Source organism: Helianthus annuus, chromosome 4 (genome assembly GCF_002127325.2).
Source record: "Helianthus annuus cultivar XRQ/B chromosome 4, HanXRQr2.0-SUNRISE, whole genome shotgun sequence".
Lineage (NCBI taxonomy): Eukaryota > Viridiplantae > Streptophyta > Magnoliopsida > Asterales > Asteraceae > Helianthus > Helianthus annuus.
This window is the reverse complement of record NC_035436.2, coordinates 772147-791476: the sequence shown is the minus strand read 5'-3', so window position 1 is coordinate 791476 and position 19330 is coordinate 772147. Positions and strand designations below refer to the sequence as shown.

The 19330-nt window shown below is 41.5% G+C and overlaps 1 protein-coding gene across 1 annotated transcript; it reads right to left on the bottom strand.

The window, feature by feature from the left end:
- Positions 1-15673: 15673 nt before the first annotated feature.
- Positions 15674-16611, bottom strand: LOC118491293 (probable E3 ubiquitin-protein ligase ARI3). Its single transcript, XM_035988928.1, has 2 exons — positions 15863-16611; positions 15674-15755 (listed from the first exon to the last, which is right to left on the bottom strand). The coding sequence occupies exons 1-2, from the start codon at positions 16609-16611 to the stop codon at positions 15674-15676; spliced, it is 831 nt and encodes a 276-aa protein (XP_035844821.1).
- Between the last annotated feature and the right edge of the window lie 2719 nt (positions 16612-19330).

The following is a 19330-nucleotide window of genomic DNA, read 5'->3' as shown; positions in this document are numbered from 1 at the left end:
GACTACGACGGTTGCGACTCGCAACAACAGCGTGACAACTCGAGACCTCCTGGTTGCGACTCGCAACCACAACGTGACAAACCGAGACCTCCTGGTTGCGACTCGAGATCACCTGGTTGCGACTGGGCTGTTCACTTTGGTTATTGGGCCATAAGGTGTTTAAGTTGGGCTGCCTGTTGACTGGACTATGTGTTACTGTTTGATTGTGTAAATGCTAGGGCCGACCCAATAACCCACTGTTTACTTGTATGCATAATACGTGGTAGTTATGTGTAAGTTTTTACGTGAATGCTTGTACACCAAACCTGACCTATACCGGTAACCATGCTAGGACGTGGTGACCAACGTGTTTGACAAGTAACCTAATCTGCCGAGCAACCCAAGGTGAGTTCACACACTAAAAGCATGCGTCCCGCGGAGGGACACGAACAAACTACCAACTTTGGGAAAACACTTTTGACCCATTACTCCGGGGGAAAACAGAATGGGTAATTACTATCTCCGGGGGAGATACGTTTGGATATTGTTTATAAATCACAACTAGCCATACTAAACGAAACTCTATCACTTTAAGTCCCTGCTTACAGTACCGATTAATCGCCGGGGGCGAACGGGTTATTAGTTGATAGCGCTATTAGGCTTGACAACCTCACACCGTGACCGGGGGAGATCGGGCGTGAACTAGTAGACCTTGCAACATGGTCAATGACGATAGACATTGACTCGGGGCACAACAACTTTCCGTCAACAGTTTCGGTATCTACAGTTTAGTGAGCTTACAGATGGGGTAGCTCCCCACAACGTGATTATAAATGCTTTATCTAAACAACTTAAGTTTTTGGTAAACTAAAACTGGACAACTAGTGAACTCACTCAGCATTATTGTTGACCCCTTACTGCATGCTTTGCAGGTAACCAGTGACTCAGGAGCTGCTGCTTGGGGATGTGTAGTGTTCGTCAAACCCGTGTGTTGGGTTTAACTATCTTGAACTAAGGACTATCTTTAAAACTATTTGGTTTATGCTTCCGCTGTTTTGTTAAACTAATCATCGAACTTAAACTGAAATGTTGCTAACTACTTTGGATAGTAAATATTTCTAATACTAAACCGATGCTCAGTATGATTAGTGGCTGGATCCTGGTCAGTCACGCCTCCAAGCGGTGGTGTTCCGCATGTGGATTTTGGGGGTGTGACAGATTGGTATCAGAGCCATTGGTTATAGTGAACTTGGTTTTAAAAAGGGGAAAATCTTTTTGGGAAAAACCAGACTATAACCTGTGACTCGCGACGACACTACACTCCAAGTGCAAGGCTCAACACATTGACCTCATAGCTCGGACTAGTGTTTACTTGTTTGCGTACCTTATGTTTCCTGTTTGCTATACGTACTAGTGTGCCTAAATTAGATAGATACACCTCTCTCTTCGATCTCATTCTCGCTACGTTACAACATCACACTCATACTGTGTTCTCTGGTTATGAAGACAATGAGTGGACGTGGAAGAGGAAACATCAACATGACTCAGGCTCAATTCACTAACCTGCTTAACACGGTGGCTGCAGCTTTCGCAGCTCACCCTGGAGGTAAACTCGTTATCCTAGGATGTTTAGATCCTACCGCCACATCGCCTTTTATCCCTGAATCTATACGCTTCGCTTCTCACGAACAGGTCAGCATGCACCTGCGCAACCACCCGTGTGTACCTTCAAAACTTTCATGGATTGCAAGCCTCTCCCTTTCAATGGCACTGAGGGTGCCATAGGTCTTCTACATTGGATTGAGAAAGTCGAAGCTGTCTTTGCTGTCTGTGAGTGTCCCCCTGCAAATTGGGTGAAGTTTGCTACTGCTACGCTTGAAGGAAACGCGCTTTCTTGGTGGAAGGCGCAAATTCAGATGTTTGGGTTAGAAACTGCTAATGCTACCGCGTGGGAGGATTTCAAGGACATAATTAAGGAGGAGTACTGTCACCGGGATGACATCCACAAACTTGAGAACGAGTACTATGCGCTTAAGATGGTTGGGTCAGAGATTGAAACCTACACCAAGCTGTCCAATGACTATGCTGCTCTATGCACAAACATGTCTCGACCTATGTATCGAAGAATCGAGTTGTATGTCAAGGGTTTGGCTCCAGAAATTCGAAGCCATGTAACTTCAGCCAACCTCACTACCATTCAGCCGATCGTTCGACTTGCTCACAAACTTACTGATCAGGCCATAGAAGAGGGCAGGTTGCCCAAAAGGATCAGTGCTACTGTCGGAACTTCCAGTGACAACAAGCGTAAGTGGGAAGGAAATCAAAGCAAGGATGCTAACCCCACTCAGGCCCCAGCACAGCAAAGGAAAACTGAAAACAACAAGGGCACTCAACAACAGGGTGGCTATCGCGGTAACCACCCCAAGTGCAACAAGTGCAATCGACATCACAGCGGGCCGTGTGGGAAAGGTCAGTGTCAGCGATGTAACAAGATGGGGCATGAGGCCAAGGACTGTAGGAGTCCACGTCCCGTGGGGCAGAACCAGCAGCAACAACATCTCGGGAATGCTAAGGGTTGTTTCCAGTGTGGAGCTGAGGGGCACTTTAAGAAGAATTGTCCTGAACTGAACCAGAACCGCAACAACAATCAGGGAGCTGGAAATAACGATCAGAACAACAATGCTGGGAATGGTGCTAGAGGAAGGGCTTTTGTGATTGGAGCTGGAGAAGCGAGGAATGACCCCAATGTCGTGGCGGGTAAGTTCCTACTCGATGATTGTTATGTTTCTGTATTATTTGATTCTGGAGCCGATGCTAGTTATGTGTCCCTACGTATTAGTAAGAAGCTTAAGCGTCCGCTTTCGTTACTAAGTTCTCCTCATATCGTCGAGTTAGCTAATGGTAGAAACATCGAGGCCTCACATGTTGTCAAAGGCTGCAAACTAGAGTTGTCTGGTCAGACATTTAGTATCGATCTTTTCCCTGTTACTCTTGGAAGCTTCGACGTCGTCATCGGTATGGATTGGTTATCCAAGCATCGCGCTGAGATCCTTTGTCAAGAGAAAGCAGTTCGTATTCCCCGCCGTTCTGGCAAACCTCTTAATGTACAAGGTGGCAAAGGCGGAGAAATCTCCGGCATTATCTCGTTCTTGAAGGCCCAGAAGTGTTTACGAAAAGGGCACACCGCTATCTTAGCACTTGTCACCAACACGCAGGAAAAGGAAAAGAGGATTGAAGATTTTCCAGTAGTGCGTGACTGCCCCGAGGTATTTCCTGAGGAACTACCTGGACTCCCTCCCCACCGTCAGGTCGAATTCCAAATCGAGCTAGCTCCCGGAGCAGCGCCAATAGCTCGTGCACCTTATCGACTAGCCCCCTGCAGAATTGAAGGAACTCTCTACCCAACTACAGGAACTATTGGATAAAGGGTTTATCCGCCCTAGCTCATCACCCTGGGGAGCACCGGTACTCTTTGTTAAGAAGAAGGATGGCACGTTCCGAATGTGCATTGACTATCGTGAGCTGAACAAGGTTACCATCAAGAATCGTTACCCTCTCCCGCGAATCGACGACCTATTCGATCAGTTGCAAGGATCGAGCTACTACTCTAAGATTGACCTGCGATCAGGCTATCATCAGCTAAGAGTCCGTAATGAAGACATCTCCAAAACTGCATTCAGAACTCGTTATGGCCATTATGAATTCCTTGTTATGCCCTTTGGAATGACCAACGCGCCCGCGGTATTCATGGATCTCATGAACCGAGTGTGCAAACCTTACCTCGACAAATTTGTGATCGTGTTTATAGACGACATCCTGATCTACTCAAAAAGTCAAGAAGAGCATGAACATCACCTACGCCTTATCCTCGAACTCCTTCGCAATGAGCAACTGTATGCCAAGTTCTCGAAATGCGACTTCTGGCTTCGAGAAGTCCATTTCCTTGGGCACGTGGTTAACAAGGATGGAATCCACGTCGACCCTGCAAAGATCGACTCTATAAAGAATTGGCCTACCCCTAAGACTCCGACCGAAGTCCGCCAATTCTTGGGACTAGCGGGATACTATCGAAGATTTATCATGGGATTTTCAAAGATCGCTCAGCCTCTCACGGCTCTTACTCAGAAGGGTATGGTTTATAAATGGGGTGAAGCTCAGGAAACCGCATTTCAGAAACTAAAGGATAATCTCTGTAGTGCTCCTATTCTCTCGCTGCCTGAAGGAACTGACGACTTTGTGGTTTACTGCGATGCATCCATCCATGGGCTCGGTTGTGTGTTAATGCAACGCGACAAAGTTATTGCTTACGCCTCTCGACAACTTAAGACACACGAAAGGAACTACACTACGCACGACTTGGAACTAGGAGCAGTGATCTTTGCACTTAAGATATGGAGACATTACCTGTACGGTACCAAGTGCACCATTTACACCGATCACAGGAGTCTCGAGCATATCTTCAAGCAAAAGGAATTAAACATGCGACAACGTCGATGGGTCGAACTCCTGAATGATTATGAATGCGCCATCAAGTACCATCCGGGCAAGGCCAATGTTGTGGCAGACGCCCTCAGCCGAAAAGACACTACGCCCAAGCGCGTGCGAGCGTTACAACTTACCATCCAGTCTAATCTCCCTACCCAGATTCGAAATGCTCAGATTGAAGCTCTGAAACCGGAAAACATCAGGGCTGAGTCCCTGCGAGGATCGAGACAACGACTAGAGCAAAAAGAAGACGGCGCCTGCTATGTGGCAGGACGCATTTGGGTCCCACTTTACGGAAATCTACGAGAGCTTGTGATGGACGAAGCCTATAAGTCCCGTTATTCAGTACATCCTGGTTCGGATAAGATGTACCACGACTTAAGGACCACTTACTGGTGGCCTGGCATGAAAGCCCACATAGCTGCATACGTTAGCAAATGTTTGACCTGCGCAAGAGTCAAGACTGAGTATCAGAAACCAGCAGGACTACTCCAGCAATCAGAAATCCCGAAGTGGAAATGGGAACAAATTTCCATGGATTTTGTTACGGGGCTACCTAGATCCCAACGCGGGAATGACACTATTTGGGTGATAGTGGATCGATTGACTAAGTCTGCACACTTTCTGGCCATTAAGGAAACAGACAAGTTTTCTACCTTGGCAGAAATCTATTTAAAGGAAGTAGTCTCGAGACACGGGGTGCCAACTTCTATTATTTCCGACCGAGACGCTCGTTTTACTTCCGAGTTGTGGCAAGCTATGCACAAATCCTTTGGCTCACGCTTGGACATGAGCACCGCTTATCACCCACAAACGGATGGGCAGTCTGAACGCACCATCCAAACCCTGGAGGACATGCTTAGAGCATGTGTGATCGATTTTGGCAAGAACTGGGAGAAGCATCTACCGCTGGTGGAATTCTCCTACAACAACAGCTACCACACTAGTATTCAGGCGGCACCTTTTGAGGCATTGTACGGTCGTAAATGCCGATCACCTCTTTGCTGGGCGGAAGTCGGTGACAGTCAACTCACAGGCCCAGAACTGGTGGTAGACACAACGGAAAAGATTGCCCAGATCAGGCAACGCATGGCGGCAGCTCGTGACCGTCAGAAAAGCTACGCTGATAAGCGTAGGAAACCGCTAGAATTCCAGGTCGGGGACCGGGTTCTACTTAAAGTCTCACCCTGGAAGGGTGTGGTTCGTTTCGGTAAACGGAGCAAGCTGAACCCGCGATATGTTGGACCATTCGAAATTACCGAGAAAATCGGTAAGGTTGCTTATAGATTGAACCTGCCTGCAGAGCTGAGTGCAGTGCACAATGTTTTTCACGTGTCTAATCTGAAGAAGTGTCTGTCAGATGAAACACTCATAATTCCCTTCAAGGAACTCACTATTGATGAACAGCTACACTTTACTGAGGAACCGATTGAGATCACGGATCGAGAGATCAAAACCCTCAAACGTAGCCAGATACCTCTCGTGCGAGTTCGTTGGAACTCACGGCGTGGCCCAGAGTTTACCTGGGAGCGGGAAGACCAGATGAAGTCCAAGTATCCCCAGTTGTTCCCAAACGAAACCCCCAGCACTGAAGCTACAACCGAATTTCGGGACGAAATTCCAAACTAACGGGGGGATGATGTGACACCCCGTTGAAACACTCTAGCTTGACAGTGGCTGCCTTAACTTTCGGGACGAAAGTTCTTAAAACTTGGGGATAATGTGACACTCTAGGTTTTTCCGAACGAACACCTTGTAATATTTTTGTGTATATATATGTTATTAAATGAAAACGTGATCTTTTTGCATGATATGTGTTGTGTATGTATTATATATATAAGTATACGCGTATAAACTAGTGAGTCGAGACCATGACTCGCAACCATTCGGTTTCGAGTGGGCCACTCGGTTTCGAGTGGGCCTCTTGGGCCGTAACCGGCTTGGGCCGAAACCCCCCCCCCCCCCTTAGCCTATTTGATACTTGGTATAAGAACCCAACCTCCCCTCATTCTTCATTCATTTGTTACACAAACACACAAACACTCCTTTTCCCTCTCACTAGAAAACCCTCAACAACATCCCATTCTCTTCCAAACTTTCGGTTCAAACTCGGATCTCGGTCAAGAAACTCGGTCAAGCTCATCATCATTCGGACACTCTACTTTCTCGGTTCCTTTCCTTTGTTTCGACTCCTTCTTCATAACCGGTTAGTGTTCTATTTTGTGTAATGGATGCCTTGTATGTTTGATGAATGAAATGTTATATGAACTATGATGCCTACTTTGAATGCTAGAAAGATGAGGGTTAGAAATGTTATGCATGATCTTTGAAGTGATTTGTGGGTTTAATGATGTGTGTAAATCATTATGTGATAACATTTGATAACATGATTCAAAATGGCTAAAGAATGATATTTTAGGAATGATAAATCAACCAAATTCATGTTTGATGTTACAAAAGTATGTTTCTTTTGCTTTCTTGCATAATGATCTTGTTAAAACATGTATTGGGACTCATAAAAGGCATGTTTATAATTACTTTGTGTGAATGAGAAAACCCTAGAATGATGAATATGTGATGAAGATGGTTGAATGTTAAAATGAATATTTGAAAAACCTAACTGTTTGATCCATGTTTACTAATGGTCAGATTAGGAAAAGTGTTAGTGAAACCTTATTGGCTATTACCTGATTTGGGCCTGAATACATAGTACAATTTGGACTGATGTATCTGAATCTGCACGTGAACATGAAAAGGACAGCATTACGACTCGCAACCACATAGTTGCGACTCGCAACCACAGCATGACAACTCGAAACCGCAACGGTTGCGACTCGAGACTACGACGGTTGCGACTCGCAACAACAGCGTGACAACTCGAGACCTCCTGGTTGCGACTCGCAACCACAACGTGACAAACCGAGACCTCCTGGTTGCGACTCGAGATCACCTGGTTGCGACTGGGCTGTTCACTTTGGTTATTGGGCCATAAGGTGTTTAAGTTGGGCTGCCTGTTGACTGGACTATGTGTTACTGTTTGATTGTGTAAATGCTAGGGCCGGCCCAATAACCCACTGTTTACTTGTATGCATAATACGTGGTAGTTATGTGTAAGTTTTTACGTGAATGCTTGTACACCAAACCTGACCTATACCGGTAACCATGCTAGGACGTGGTGACCAACGTGTTTGACAAGTAACCTAATCTGCCGAGCAACCCAAGGTGAGTTCACACACTAAAAGCATGCGTCCCGCGGAGGGACACGAACAAACTACCAACTTTGGGAAAACACTTTTGACCCATTACTCCGGGGGAAAACAGAATGGGTAATTACTATCTCCGGGGGAGATACGTTTGGATATTGTTTATAAATCACAACTAGCCATACTAAACGAAACTCTATCACTTTAAGTCCCTGCTTACAGTACCGATTAATCGCCGGGGGCGAACGGGTTATTAGTTGATAGCGCTATTAGGTTTGACAACCTCACACCGTGACCGGGGGAGATCGAGCGTGAACTAGTAGACCTTGCAACATGGTCAATGACGATAGACATTGACTCGGGGCACAACAACTTTCCGTCAACAGTTTCGGTATCTACAGTTTAGTGAGCTTATAGATGGGGTAGCTCCCCACAACGTGATTATAAATGCTTTATCTAAACAACTTAAGTTTTTGGTAAACTAAATCTGGACAACTAGTGAACTCACTCAGCATTATTGTTGACCCCTTACTGCATGCTTTGCAGGTAACCAGTGACTCAGGAGCTGCTGCTTGGGGATGTGTAGTGTTCGTCAAACCCGTGTGTTGGGTTTAACTATCTTGAACTAAGGACTATCTTTAAAACTATTTGGTTTATGCTTCCGCTGTTTTGTTAAACTAATCATCGAACTTAAACTGAAATGTTGCTAACTACTTTGGATAGTAAATATTTCTAATACTAAACCGATGCTCAGTATGATTAGTGGCTGGATCCTGGTCAGTCACGCCTCCAAGCGGTGGTGTTCCGCATGTGGATTTTGGGGGTGTGACAATTAAGGATTGGGATACGCCTACTACTCCTACTGAAGTTCGTTCTTTTCTTGGTCTTGCGGGTTATTATCGCCGCTTCATTGAAAATTTCTCGAAGATTGCAGTTCCTCTAACTGCTCTAACTCAGAAGAACAAACCCTTTGATTGGGGATTCAAGCAAGAGGAAGCGTTTCTGACTTTAAAACAAAAACTTTGCGACGCGCCTGTTCTAACCTTGCCCGAGGGCAATGATGATTTCGTCGTTTATTGCGATGCATCTAAACTAGGCCTTGGCTGCGTCCTGATGCAAAGAAACAAAGTCATAGCATACGCATCGAGGCAGTTGAAGATACTTGAGAAGAACTACACCACTCATGATCTTGAGTTGGGTGCAGTTGTCTTCGCTCTTAAGATTTGGAGACACTATTTGTACGGAACAAAATGTGTGGTTTTCACTGACCACAAAAGTCTTCAGCATATCTTCAATCAGAAAGAACTCAACATGAGCAACGACATTGGGTGGAGCTTCTAAACGACTATGACTGCGAAATTCGCTACCATCCTGGTAAGGCGAACGTCATAGCCGACGCTTTGAGTCGCAAGGAACGTACTAAGCTTCATTGTGTTCATGTTCAATCTGTTATTCAAGCTCAATCCGATATCCAAGCCCATATTTCTCAGGCTCAACAATCTTGTGTTTCACAAGGTTTGATGGATAAGGAATTTCCTTATCACATAACACCTGCTCTTGAACTGAAGGACAATGGATCATATTACTTCATGGACCGTTTGTGGGTCCCAAGCCAAGATAATCTTCGAACCTTGCTTATGGATGAAGCCCATAAGTCTCGTTATTCTATTCATCCTGGCTCAGATAAGATGTATAAGGATCTTCGTATTCAGTACTGGTGGCCTGGTATGAAGAAAGACATCGCCTTATATGTATAAAAATGCGTTACTTGTCTTAAGGTTAAGGCTGAACATCAGCGTCCTTCTGGTTTATTGGAGCAACCAGAGATCCCAGTTTGGAAATGGGAAAACATTACTATGGATCTCATTACTAAACTCCCGCGCACAAAGAAAGGTCACGATGCCATCTGGATAGTTGTTGATCGTCTTACCAAGTCAGCGCATTTCTTGCCAATCCGTGATGATTTTTCGGCTGACAAACTTGCTAAAATCTATGTGGATGAAATTGTAGCTCGACATGGTGTTCCTTTGAACATCATTTCTGACAGAGATGCTCGTTTCACTTCTCATTTTTGGAGAACCATGCAATCTGCTATGGGGTCCCAACTTAATTTGAGCACAGCTTATCATCCGCAAACGGATGGTCAATCTGAAAGAACAATCCAGACACTGGAGGATATGCTTAGAGCTTGTGTGATCGATTTTGGTGGTAGTTGGGATTCACATCTTCCATTGATTGAATTCTCCTACAACAACAGTTATCACTCCAGCATCAACATGGCTCCTTTCGAGGCTCTCTATGGTCGAAAATGTCGTTCACCAGTCTGCTGGAATGAGATCGGCGAGGCTCAGCTTACTGGACCTGCCCTCATTTTAGAGACAACTGATAAGGTAAAGAAAGTTCGTGATAACCTTCAGACAGCTAGAAGCCGTCAAAAGAGTTACGCGGACCTAAAACGCAAGCCCTTGGATTTTCAAGTCGGTGATTGTGTATTAGTTAAGGTCTCACCTTGGAAAGGTGTGATCAGATTTGGAAAGAAAGGAAAACTTGCACCTAGATACGTTGGACCATTCAAGATCGTCGAAAGAATCGGTAAGTAGCCTACAGACTTGAGTTACCTCCTGAACTTGGAAATGTTCATCCAACCTTTCACGTATCCAATCTCAAGAGGTGTTTAGCTGATGAGAACCTCCACATACCGCTTGACGAAATTCGTGTTGACAAAACACTGAAATTTATTGAGAAACCGGTGGAAATCATGGAACGTGAAGTCAAGTGGCTTAAACGCAAGCGCATTGCTTTGGTCAAGGTTCGCTGGGAATCTAAACATGCACCCGAGTTTACTTGGGAACGCGAAGATCAAATGAAGGCAAAGTATCCGCATCTTTTTCCACGAGTTTCCTCTAAATAAATTTCGGGACGAAATTTCCACAAGTAGGGGAGACTGTAACATTTGTGCTTGAAATCATTATGAACAGTTCAATTATCAATAAAACAACGTTATTTGATCCCAATGTTTGTTTGATTATGTTTTACATTTTTCATGTTTTGACTTTTGTTCGATTTTAAACTCTACATCGCTTTCTGGAGAATTATACGCAAACTGGTGCGTGAACGTACTCGGTTTAATGCGACAAATACTCCGGAACATCAACATATACTCAACATACCTTAAATAACCTTTACATAACTTAGAAATAAGTTTTGAAGGCTTTGGTATGGCAAAAACAAGTTTATTCGCTTATAGGGACTAAACTTGACAAACTGCAAAAGTATGACAATTCGTACTAAAACAGACATTCCGGAACATGTCCATAAGTTAAACATACCCTAAATATCCTTTACATAGCTTAGAAATAGGCTTTGAGGGGTTTGGTATGCTAAAATAAACTTTTGGATCATTCAGGGACTAAAAGTGTCAAAAAGTGCATACGTTTGCACTTTCGCGCATAACTTACGTTCTGAATGCATCCGGACATCCAAAAATTTATGTAAGCATTATAATATTATGTTTAAAGGTTTGGCTTGTTAAAAATCCTTTCGTCGCGTCATTTGGATCGTTTTTCGCGCTTATGCGCATTCCGTCGTAATTAACCGAACATCGTGATCGTACGGCCAAATGAACCAACATCCGGCATATTTTTGAGCATGTTTCATGTCCTCAATATTAGAGCATCATTTTAGGGCCTTAAAGATGGCTTAACGGGCCTTAAACATGTCAGAAATGGCCCTAAACCATAACAGGGACCTAAACTGTCATTTTTGAAACTTGGTTTCTGATCAGGACTCCCAGGCGGGGCGCGTAAGACCATGCCTAAATCTTACGCGGACCGCATCAGACTTACAGACCAGATTCAATGTTTAATCCACTTGCAGCACCCTTTCGATCACCCAAAGGGAAACGACACGTGTCAAAACCCTATGGTGGGGGCAAAATAAGCCACCACAACTTTGCGACAAGTGTACGGATTGGATCGTGGCACGATATTCAAGAAACGATCCTAACGGTCTTGCTTTTCCTATAAATACCCCCCCGGTTAAAAACCTACAAAATCTGATCTAAAGCTCTAAGTTGAGGCCTTTGCTTCATACCTGAGCTCCTGGATCGAGATTAGCTTTCGGGGACCCTTCGTAAGTGTTCTTTCGTTCTTTTATTCGCTTTTCGAGTCCGAAAGTCAAAGTTTTGTTTGACTTTCTGCGTTGACCAGCCTATGGTCAACACGAAGTTCGTTGGAACTTCATAACGTGAGCGTGATCACGATGGTTATAGTCCATAGTGACTATACCTACTGATTACCACGTTATCTAGGCTCAGTGACGAGTCGTAGTTTCGGCCAAAATGAGCATTCTTGCGTATTTTGTAACCAAACTACTCGTGGGTATCAAAACCGTTTGTTTTGATACCAAACCTGTTTTCTAAACTTAGGTAAGCATGTGTTAACATGCTTAGCTCGTCACTTTTAGTATAGTGCTTATATAGGGTCGTAAGGTAAGCGATCTAAACAATCGCTTATACTTTCGAACCCGACCCATTTGGTCGATCATTAGGATCCGACCAAACACATTAGGTGACCATAGTTGTATAGGGAATAACCTTCCGAGGTTATACCTTATGGTCACTACATTAGGCGTTCCAAACGCGTTCCACGCGAACGACGCGTTAAAGTAGCATAAGCTACCTAAACGGGTCGTAATGGGTCGTAAGCACTTAGGTTAAGTTTCATTTTAGTATGTGGGCTTTGTTAAACCATATTACACGAGTCTCCATACTCGTTTGGTTTACAAACCCTCATTCTATCCAAATCCTCCGATTTAGGTCCGGTATATTAACATAGTTACCTATATTAGGTGCCGTTTGATATCCGTGATCTCTAGCATTATTTCGTTGTTATACAAGAACTTCAAAGCAATCTCAGGTGAGTACATATACCCCTCTTTTACTGTTTTCCAAACTGTTTTGGGGTGGAACACATGTGCCTACTTGTTACTTTTATGCTTTCAATGTTTTCATACCATATGCTTATTATGTTCGTTAGTACATAGATAGTACATGATTTCATTGTGTTTATGCTATGTATGTCCATTGTGTGCATACTTAGTACAATCGATTTACAGTACATTTTCATGCTATGTATGCCCATTGTGTGCATGCTTAGTACATTGCTTTACACTACATTTTATGATATGTATGCCCATTGTGTGCGTACTTAGTACATTATTTTACATTACATTTTATGCTATGTATGTCCATTGTGTGCATACTTAGTACATTATTTCATCACATGCTCACATTTTGGTATGACATTTGGTTTGTTCAAATAATACAATGTACATTCATTAACATTAGCTACGCCACTCGTTAGTAGGTAATGGTACCATAGGACTTGACAACTCCCATTCCTGAAATCTCGGGTTTGTTTGGATTGGAAGGAATGACCGAATTCGATAAACAATAACACATATAGACCTTTAATTTGTTTAAAGGTCTATCATCACAGTCACAAAGGCTTGAATGTATGAATTTTCACAATACCGCATAAATGTTTGTATCAGCATAGCATGCAATTGTTCCACAAAACATAACTTTGAATTAAACTATGTTTAATTCAATACCCTGTTTTTGTGCATTTTACCTATGGCCCAATTGATATATTTTCACATGCCATACATGATATTTTGAATACACATAATATGATTTACAGTAAACATAAACAATTTGACAATTATATACACACTTGGTGGTTTACATTAGACATGAACAATTTTGATATGGTTTACACAATAACACTTGACAATTGATTTATACACGAACAATTTACATGGTGGTTGGTTTGGGTAAATGGTTTGAGTAACGTGGCGTATGTAATATGATACAAACATGGTGGATACGCCGCTGGTACTTCCTATATATAAATGTTTGTATAATATTACCTATCGTAGCATTATTTAAATCATTTCAGTTTAGACATATTACGTTTTACACAAATAACATATTCTTCACAAGACATTATTTTTACAAACAACTCATCTTATACAAACTCAGTTTTACTAGGTTATCCATTTAACCTTACATTCAATTATACATATCATCTGACCTTATCGTTTTTCAAATGATTTACAAGACAAAACAAATTACAAGGTTCATGACTAAACATTTTCACAAACACAAGTCATGAATTCTATTTTCACAAAACCTATGTATCTCACAAGCATTTTTATGCTGACGTACCTACTTTCACATGTGTTTTCAGGAGCTATCGCTTAGGATGATGATTGTGACACTAGGGCGGACCTGTGCCTTAGAGACATAAAACGAAGATAGACTTAGTTTGAATATGTTCTAAACACTTTATTTCCTGTTTTGAAACAATGTAACACTCGTGGTTGATAAATAAAATATAACTTTGTATGCCATAGTTGTGAAACAAATAATTCTGTCTCAACACTCCCCGACGTTTCCGCCGCGGTTGCATGTTATACGCGGTCGGGGTGTGACAAAATGTCAGGTATGTTTCGCGCTTTGTTCTAGATCGATTTCAGTTGAAGTTCCTATTGAGGTGTGTAACAGGGTATTAGTTTGTTTATATGGTTTATCCTTAGGTGAATGTGCTTATTATCGAACAAGGGTTTAACTGTTCATTTAATTTTGATAACATCGCTTGAAACAGGGGGTTAATTAGAGGTTCATTGAAACAGGGGTTAAGTAGAGGTTCATTGTACTTGTGGATTCTTTGTTTGTGGAATCACAGTGGACAGTGGATTCTTCTTGTTTATGGAATCACAGTGGATGATCACGGTGTATTTTTTTGTATTGTAGTTTACTGTTGTTTGATTTCGTTTGTTTCATTAGGATTACAGTTTCACTACAATATTTGATTACAGAATGTGATTACAGTTTGATCAGTATTACAATTAATAATGATCACAGTTTAATTAGGATTACAGTTATGGATGTACACAGTTTGATTAGTATTACAGTTAAGGATGTATTACAGTTTGATTATAGTTTGAGTTTGATTAGAAATATGTTGATTATGATGTGCATTTGAGTTTGATAGCAGCGTTATAATACAGTTTAGGGGGTAACTAGGATTAGGAGTTTGATTTGGGTATTCCTTTGATAATCACAACATTGATCACAGTTTTGGAACTAGGATTATGAATTCATAAAAGGTATTGATCACAGTTGGCCATTATAAGTTAAATATATGTTGATTTTGATTAAGGTGTTAACTATCCAATGTCAAATAGATTAGGCGGGAATGGTAAAAGGTTGTGCATGGGGTATGATGTTTTCTTGTTACAAGGAACATGGGGTAAGATTGAAAGGGTAAAATGGTCACATCGCATGACAACTAACAGATTTGGTAAGTCATTTAACAGTAGGGGGTAAGATTGAGGCAATTGGTATTCGTCTGGATGTAGGGAAGCAAGATTTTGGTTTCTGGGGATAAGTGTGTCAACAAGGTAAAAACCCAGGGGGTAAAACTGCAATTTACTCAAATTAATATTATTTTTCAAATAAAAAATTAAAGTTATTATATATTATTTACTATCATCTATTTATTACCAAAAGATATAAAGTTTCAGTGTATTAGCATAGAAAAGTAGTTTTCATTAGATAAAAGTAGTAATCTAGCTAGAATTTTGTCGAAATTTAGAGAAATTTGGTTGGAAACTCTCCGAATCTATGAGTCTCGTCGGAATCTGCGCCCGAACCATAACCTGAAAAACTAAAGCGCAATTGCCTCGTATCGCCTGGAAATTGGGCTTAGACGCAAGAGGCGATAACAACTATGTTCATTGCTTGTTTACTGCAACTATTATCATATCATAAAATGTTTTGAAATTAAATCTTGTTTCTTAACAACTATATTGTAATGAAATCAAATTTCTATTACCAAAACAAAATTAAACTACAACCCAGAGTTGTTCCTCCCCTCTTTCACAAACTTGAGTAAGGGACCCACCATTAATATGTATCACTCTCACATAGTGGGGTATGTTTAGCCACACCTGTGACTTCCTCTTCCTATTGCATCATGATCACAAGGCTGTCCACACTGATAACAAAAACCAAGCCCACACCTGCATCATCAATAAGACAATAACCTCCACACAATATTAACTTTTTTAAATATAAACATGTTGTACGTCTCATGCATGTATCAGATCAAAAACATCAAATTTAATACCTGCAAGCAATGAAGTTACAACCATCAACTTTTTCCACAAAATGCTTGCATTTTGGGCACTTCATCCAATTTTTCCCCTTTGCAAGCTTCATTAACAAGATATCATCTGGATTTCTCTCGCCCTTGTTCAAGCTCTGAAACTCAACGCAACTAATCCCACAATGCCATGCAACCTTACACTGTGCGCAAAAGAGGCGGTTGCAATTCGGGCATTCTGATTGCGTGACAGCGACCCCGCCATCATCCACCAGCATTGCAGAACAGTCCTTAAAGGGGCAGTAGAACTTCTGAGACTCCATGATGACAGACTCGCACAGAATGCTCTCCCATCTTTCCAACACTTCCTTTGGAACAATGGATCTGCATGCTTCAGGCCCTATCACCCCTTTGCATTTGGGGTCTGGACACTTAACCTTTGTTACGTTCTCCTTGATTTTAACCGCTACGTGCTGACTGATGCAGTCTGAGCAAAAGAGATGACCACAGACGCTGCTGGTGTTTTCAAACATCTCAGATGCGGTCTTTGTATCCATACAAATGTCACAGATCAAGCTACACGGCGATTTACTCGATGTCATCAATGGCTGCTTAGATGATGATGAACATGAGACTGCTGATATGTTTTGATTTGGTGAAGATAGAGACGCAGAGCTAAATATCAGTGCCTCTTCAAGTTGTAGTTGTTCGGCATATTTATCATCGGAAATAGGAAAGATTTCTTCATTGTCAATGGGAAATAGATCAGCCATGTCCTTCACTTGTGTTATCTAATCTATAATTTATAAATGCATGCAAACTCAAAAGACGTTATGGAATATCAAGAGGTTACTGTTTTGTATTCTATTCAAATTCCAAGATGACATACTAACATAATATAAAACAAAAACAATTAGGAATGACGGACGAAAAACGCCTGGTTCCTGAGAAAGCATATATGAAAGTGTATACCAAGAAAAATATGAGGTTATTGAAATACCAAGAAATATACATGAATTGTAAATTTGACAAAATTCCGAAATAAAGGAAGTAAATAAAAGATATTTAGAAACTAAATAAACAACGAATCAACCAAATAATTTGTAACAACTACCAATCTAGTTACTAAATGAATATTAATAAGAATCCTTAAAATAAGTTGAGATTTATTGCCACTTTTAAGCCAATAACATCAATAAAAAGAGAAAAGGAAGTTATATAGGAATCCATAATATGACAATAGGGTGGTGGTCCATTGGCAAAGACAAAACCTTTAAAACATCTGGAATTGAAAGGAAGATCTTGAGTTCAAGTCCTATAAACAACATAAATTTAAAGAAATTTGTCATTAAAAAAAAAGAAAAAAAATACAGGTAATGTTGAAGAAATTACCTCAATACTTGGATGCATCCTCTTGTATGACCATATTACATTATTAGTAAATACAGGTAATGTTGAAGAAATTACCTCAATAGTAAATTACTTGGATGCATCCTCTTGTATGACCATATTACATTATTAGTAAATACAGGTAATGTTGAAGAAATTACCTCAATAGTAAATTACTTGGAATCCGTAATATGTCAATAGGGTGGTGGTCCATTGGCAGAGAAAAAATCTTTAAAACATCTGGAATTGAAAGGAAGGTCTTGAGTTCAAGTCTTATAAACAACATAAATTTAAATAAATTTGTCATTAAAAAAAAAAGAAAAACAATACAGGTAATGTTGAAGAAATTACCTCATTACTTGGATGCATCCTCTTGTATGACCATATTACATTATTAGTCCAAACTTTTTAGAAGTTACAGGCTGGTTTACTTGGTCAGTTGGTCGTAACGCGGGTGTTCTTTGGAGTGGGTGAGCATTAGTTTTTGTTGTTAAATCCATTTGAAGTGACATTTTTATCCTTAATGATAGGAAAAGAAACCAAAATAAAAAGATAAAAGCAATTAAGTAGGCACACTTCTTTTAGGGACTTTGTGTAGTGGGGCGCTATGCACCCACATAAAGCCCCAAACACCACTACGAAGGGCTTTATGAGAGAAAAAAGGGGGGAGGCGCCATGCATATAGCGCCGGGTATGGGGGATGTTTTCAAAGTTTGGACCAATCACAAACAAGCAAGGTTTTTATAATTAATTAATAAAATTGAAAATTAATAATTAGGTAATGATGGGTAGGGGTGTCACACCCCAACCGATGGCGGAATCATCGGGGCGCGGCACTAGGCGAATCAGATTGCTCAAGAGAATCCATAACGACTATATTGCGATAATATTTATTACATTTGTTATCCCATACTAACAAACAATACAATCACATAAGCTATCACAGATTTCTTGTCCTCTCGAACAATTCAAATCCGACAACCTAGATTTTAGGTGAGTTTCTAGACTTCCTAGCTTGATTTGATGTAGACTTCGACTAATCCTGCAACATACGTTAAAATATTGTCAATACAAAAGTATTGACGAGTATACAGGTTTGATATGTAATAGTATAATAGATTAAAAGTGCTGCGAATTTCCATACGCATAAACGTAATACACGACATATATACTCACAAAACTGATACTACCAGCTAAGTCCTCGATGCTCGACTCTTCGATGGCATAACTAGACCCCGTCGGGCGCAATAGTACTATACTAGTTTGGGTGGGACGTCACGAGTATAAGTCCTAGCATACATGCAACTAGCATCACGTATAACTATGCAAACAGTTATTCGCAAGTGATAGATTAACAATTTGAATCATTTGTTTGATAAGTTCGATTTATAAGGAACGTATGTTACACCCAAAATTCGATAAAAGGGGTCAAGTATACTCACAGTGCGTATTCGGTTGGATTGACGGGATGGCGCCTGAGAATGTCCTGATTTCAGACTAATTGTATAAGTATTGGATTACGCGTTAAACGGTATCGAATTACGTGAAATTGGACGAAAAGTTGGATTGAGCTGGCCCATTCGGATGGACCGCTCGATCGGCCGGGCCGCTCGATCGAGTGGGTCGTTCGATCGAGTGGGCCGTTCGATCGGCTGGTCCAGCCGATCGGCTGGGCCGCTCGATCGACTGAGCTGCTCGATCGACTGGGCCGTTCGATCGGCCAGCCTGTCCAGCTGTTTTCGATGATTTTCGAGCGTTCTTCGGTGTTTTTGGTCGAGACGTTGTTGTGACGCGTTGAACAACTGAAATTCCATCAATTCTGACCTGTTCTATCGGCCGGGAATCACCCCGTTTCATCAGAACTGGCCGTTCTTGGCGGTTTTTCCGTTTTTAATCCGAAATTGGTCGTCTCTTCGGTAGGAATCAGATCCCTGACCAACACGACACTAAGAATGAGTAGAAGGTCGGTCTAAGCTGTAACATCCATAAAAAACGGATCTCCGAAATCCGACCCGGATGTCGGAACCGAACCATTTTCAATTAAATAAAAATAAGAAATTTTAATAACTGAAATTATTATATTGTTAAATCGATCACCACGTG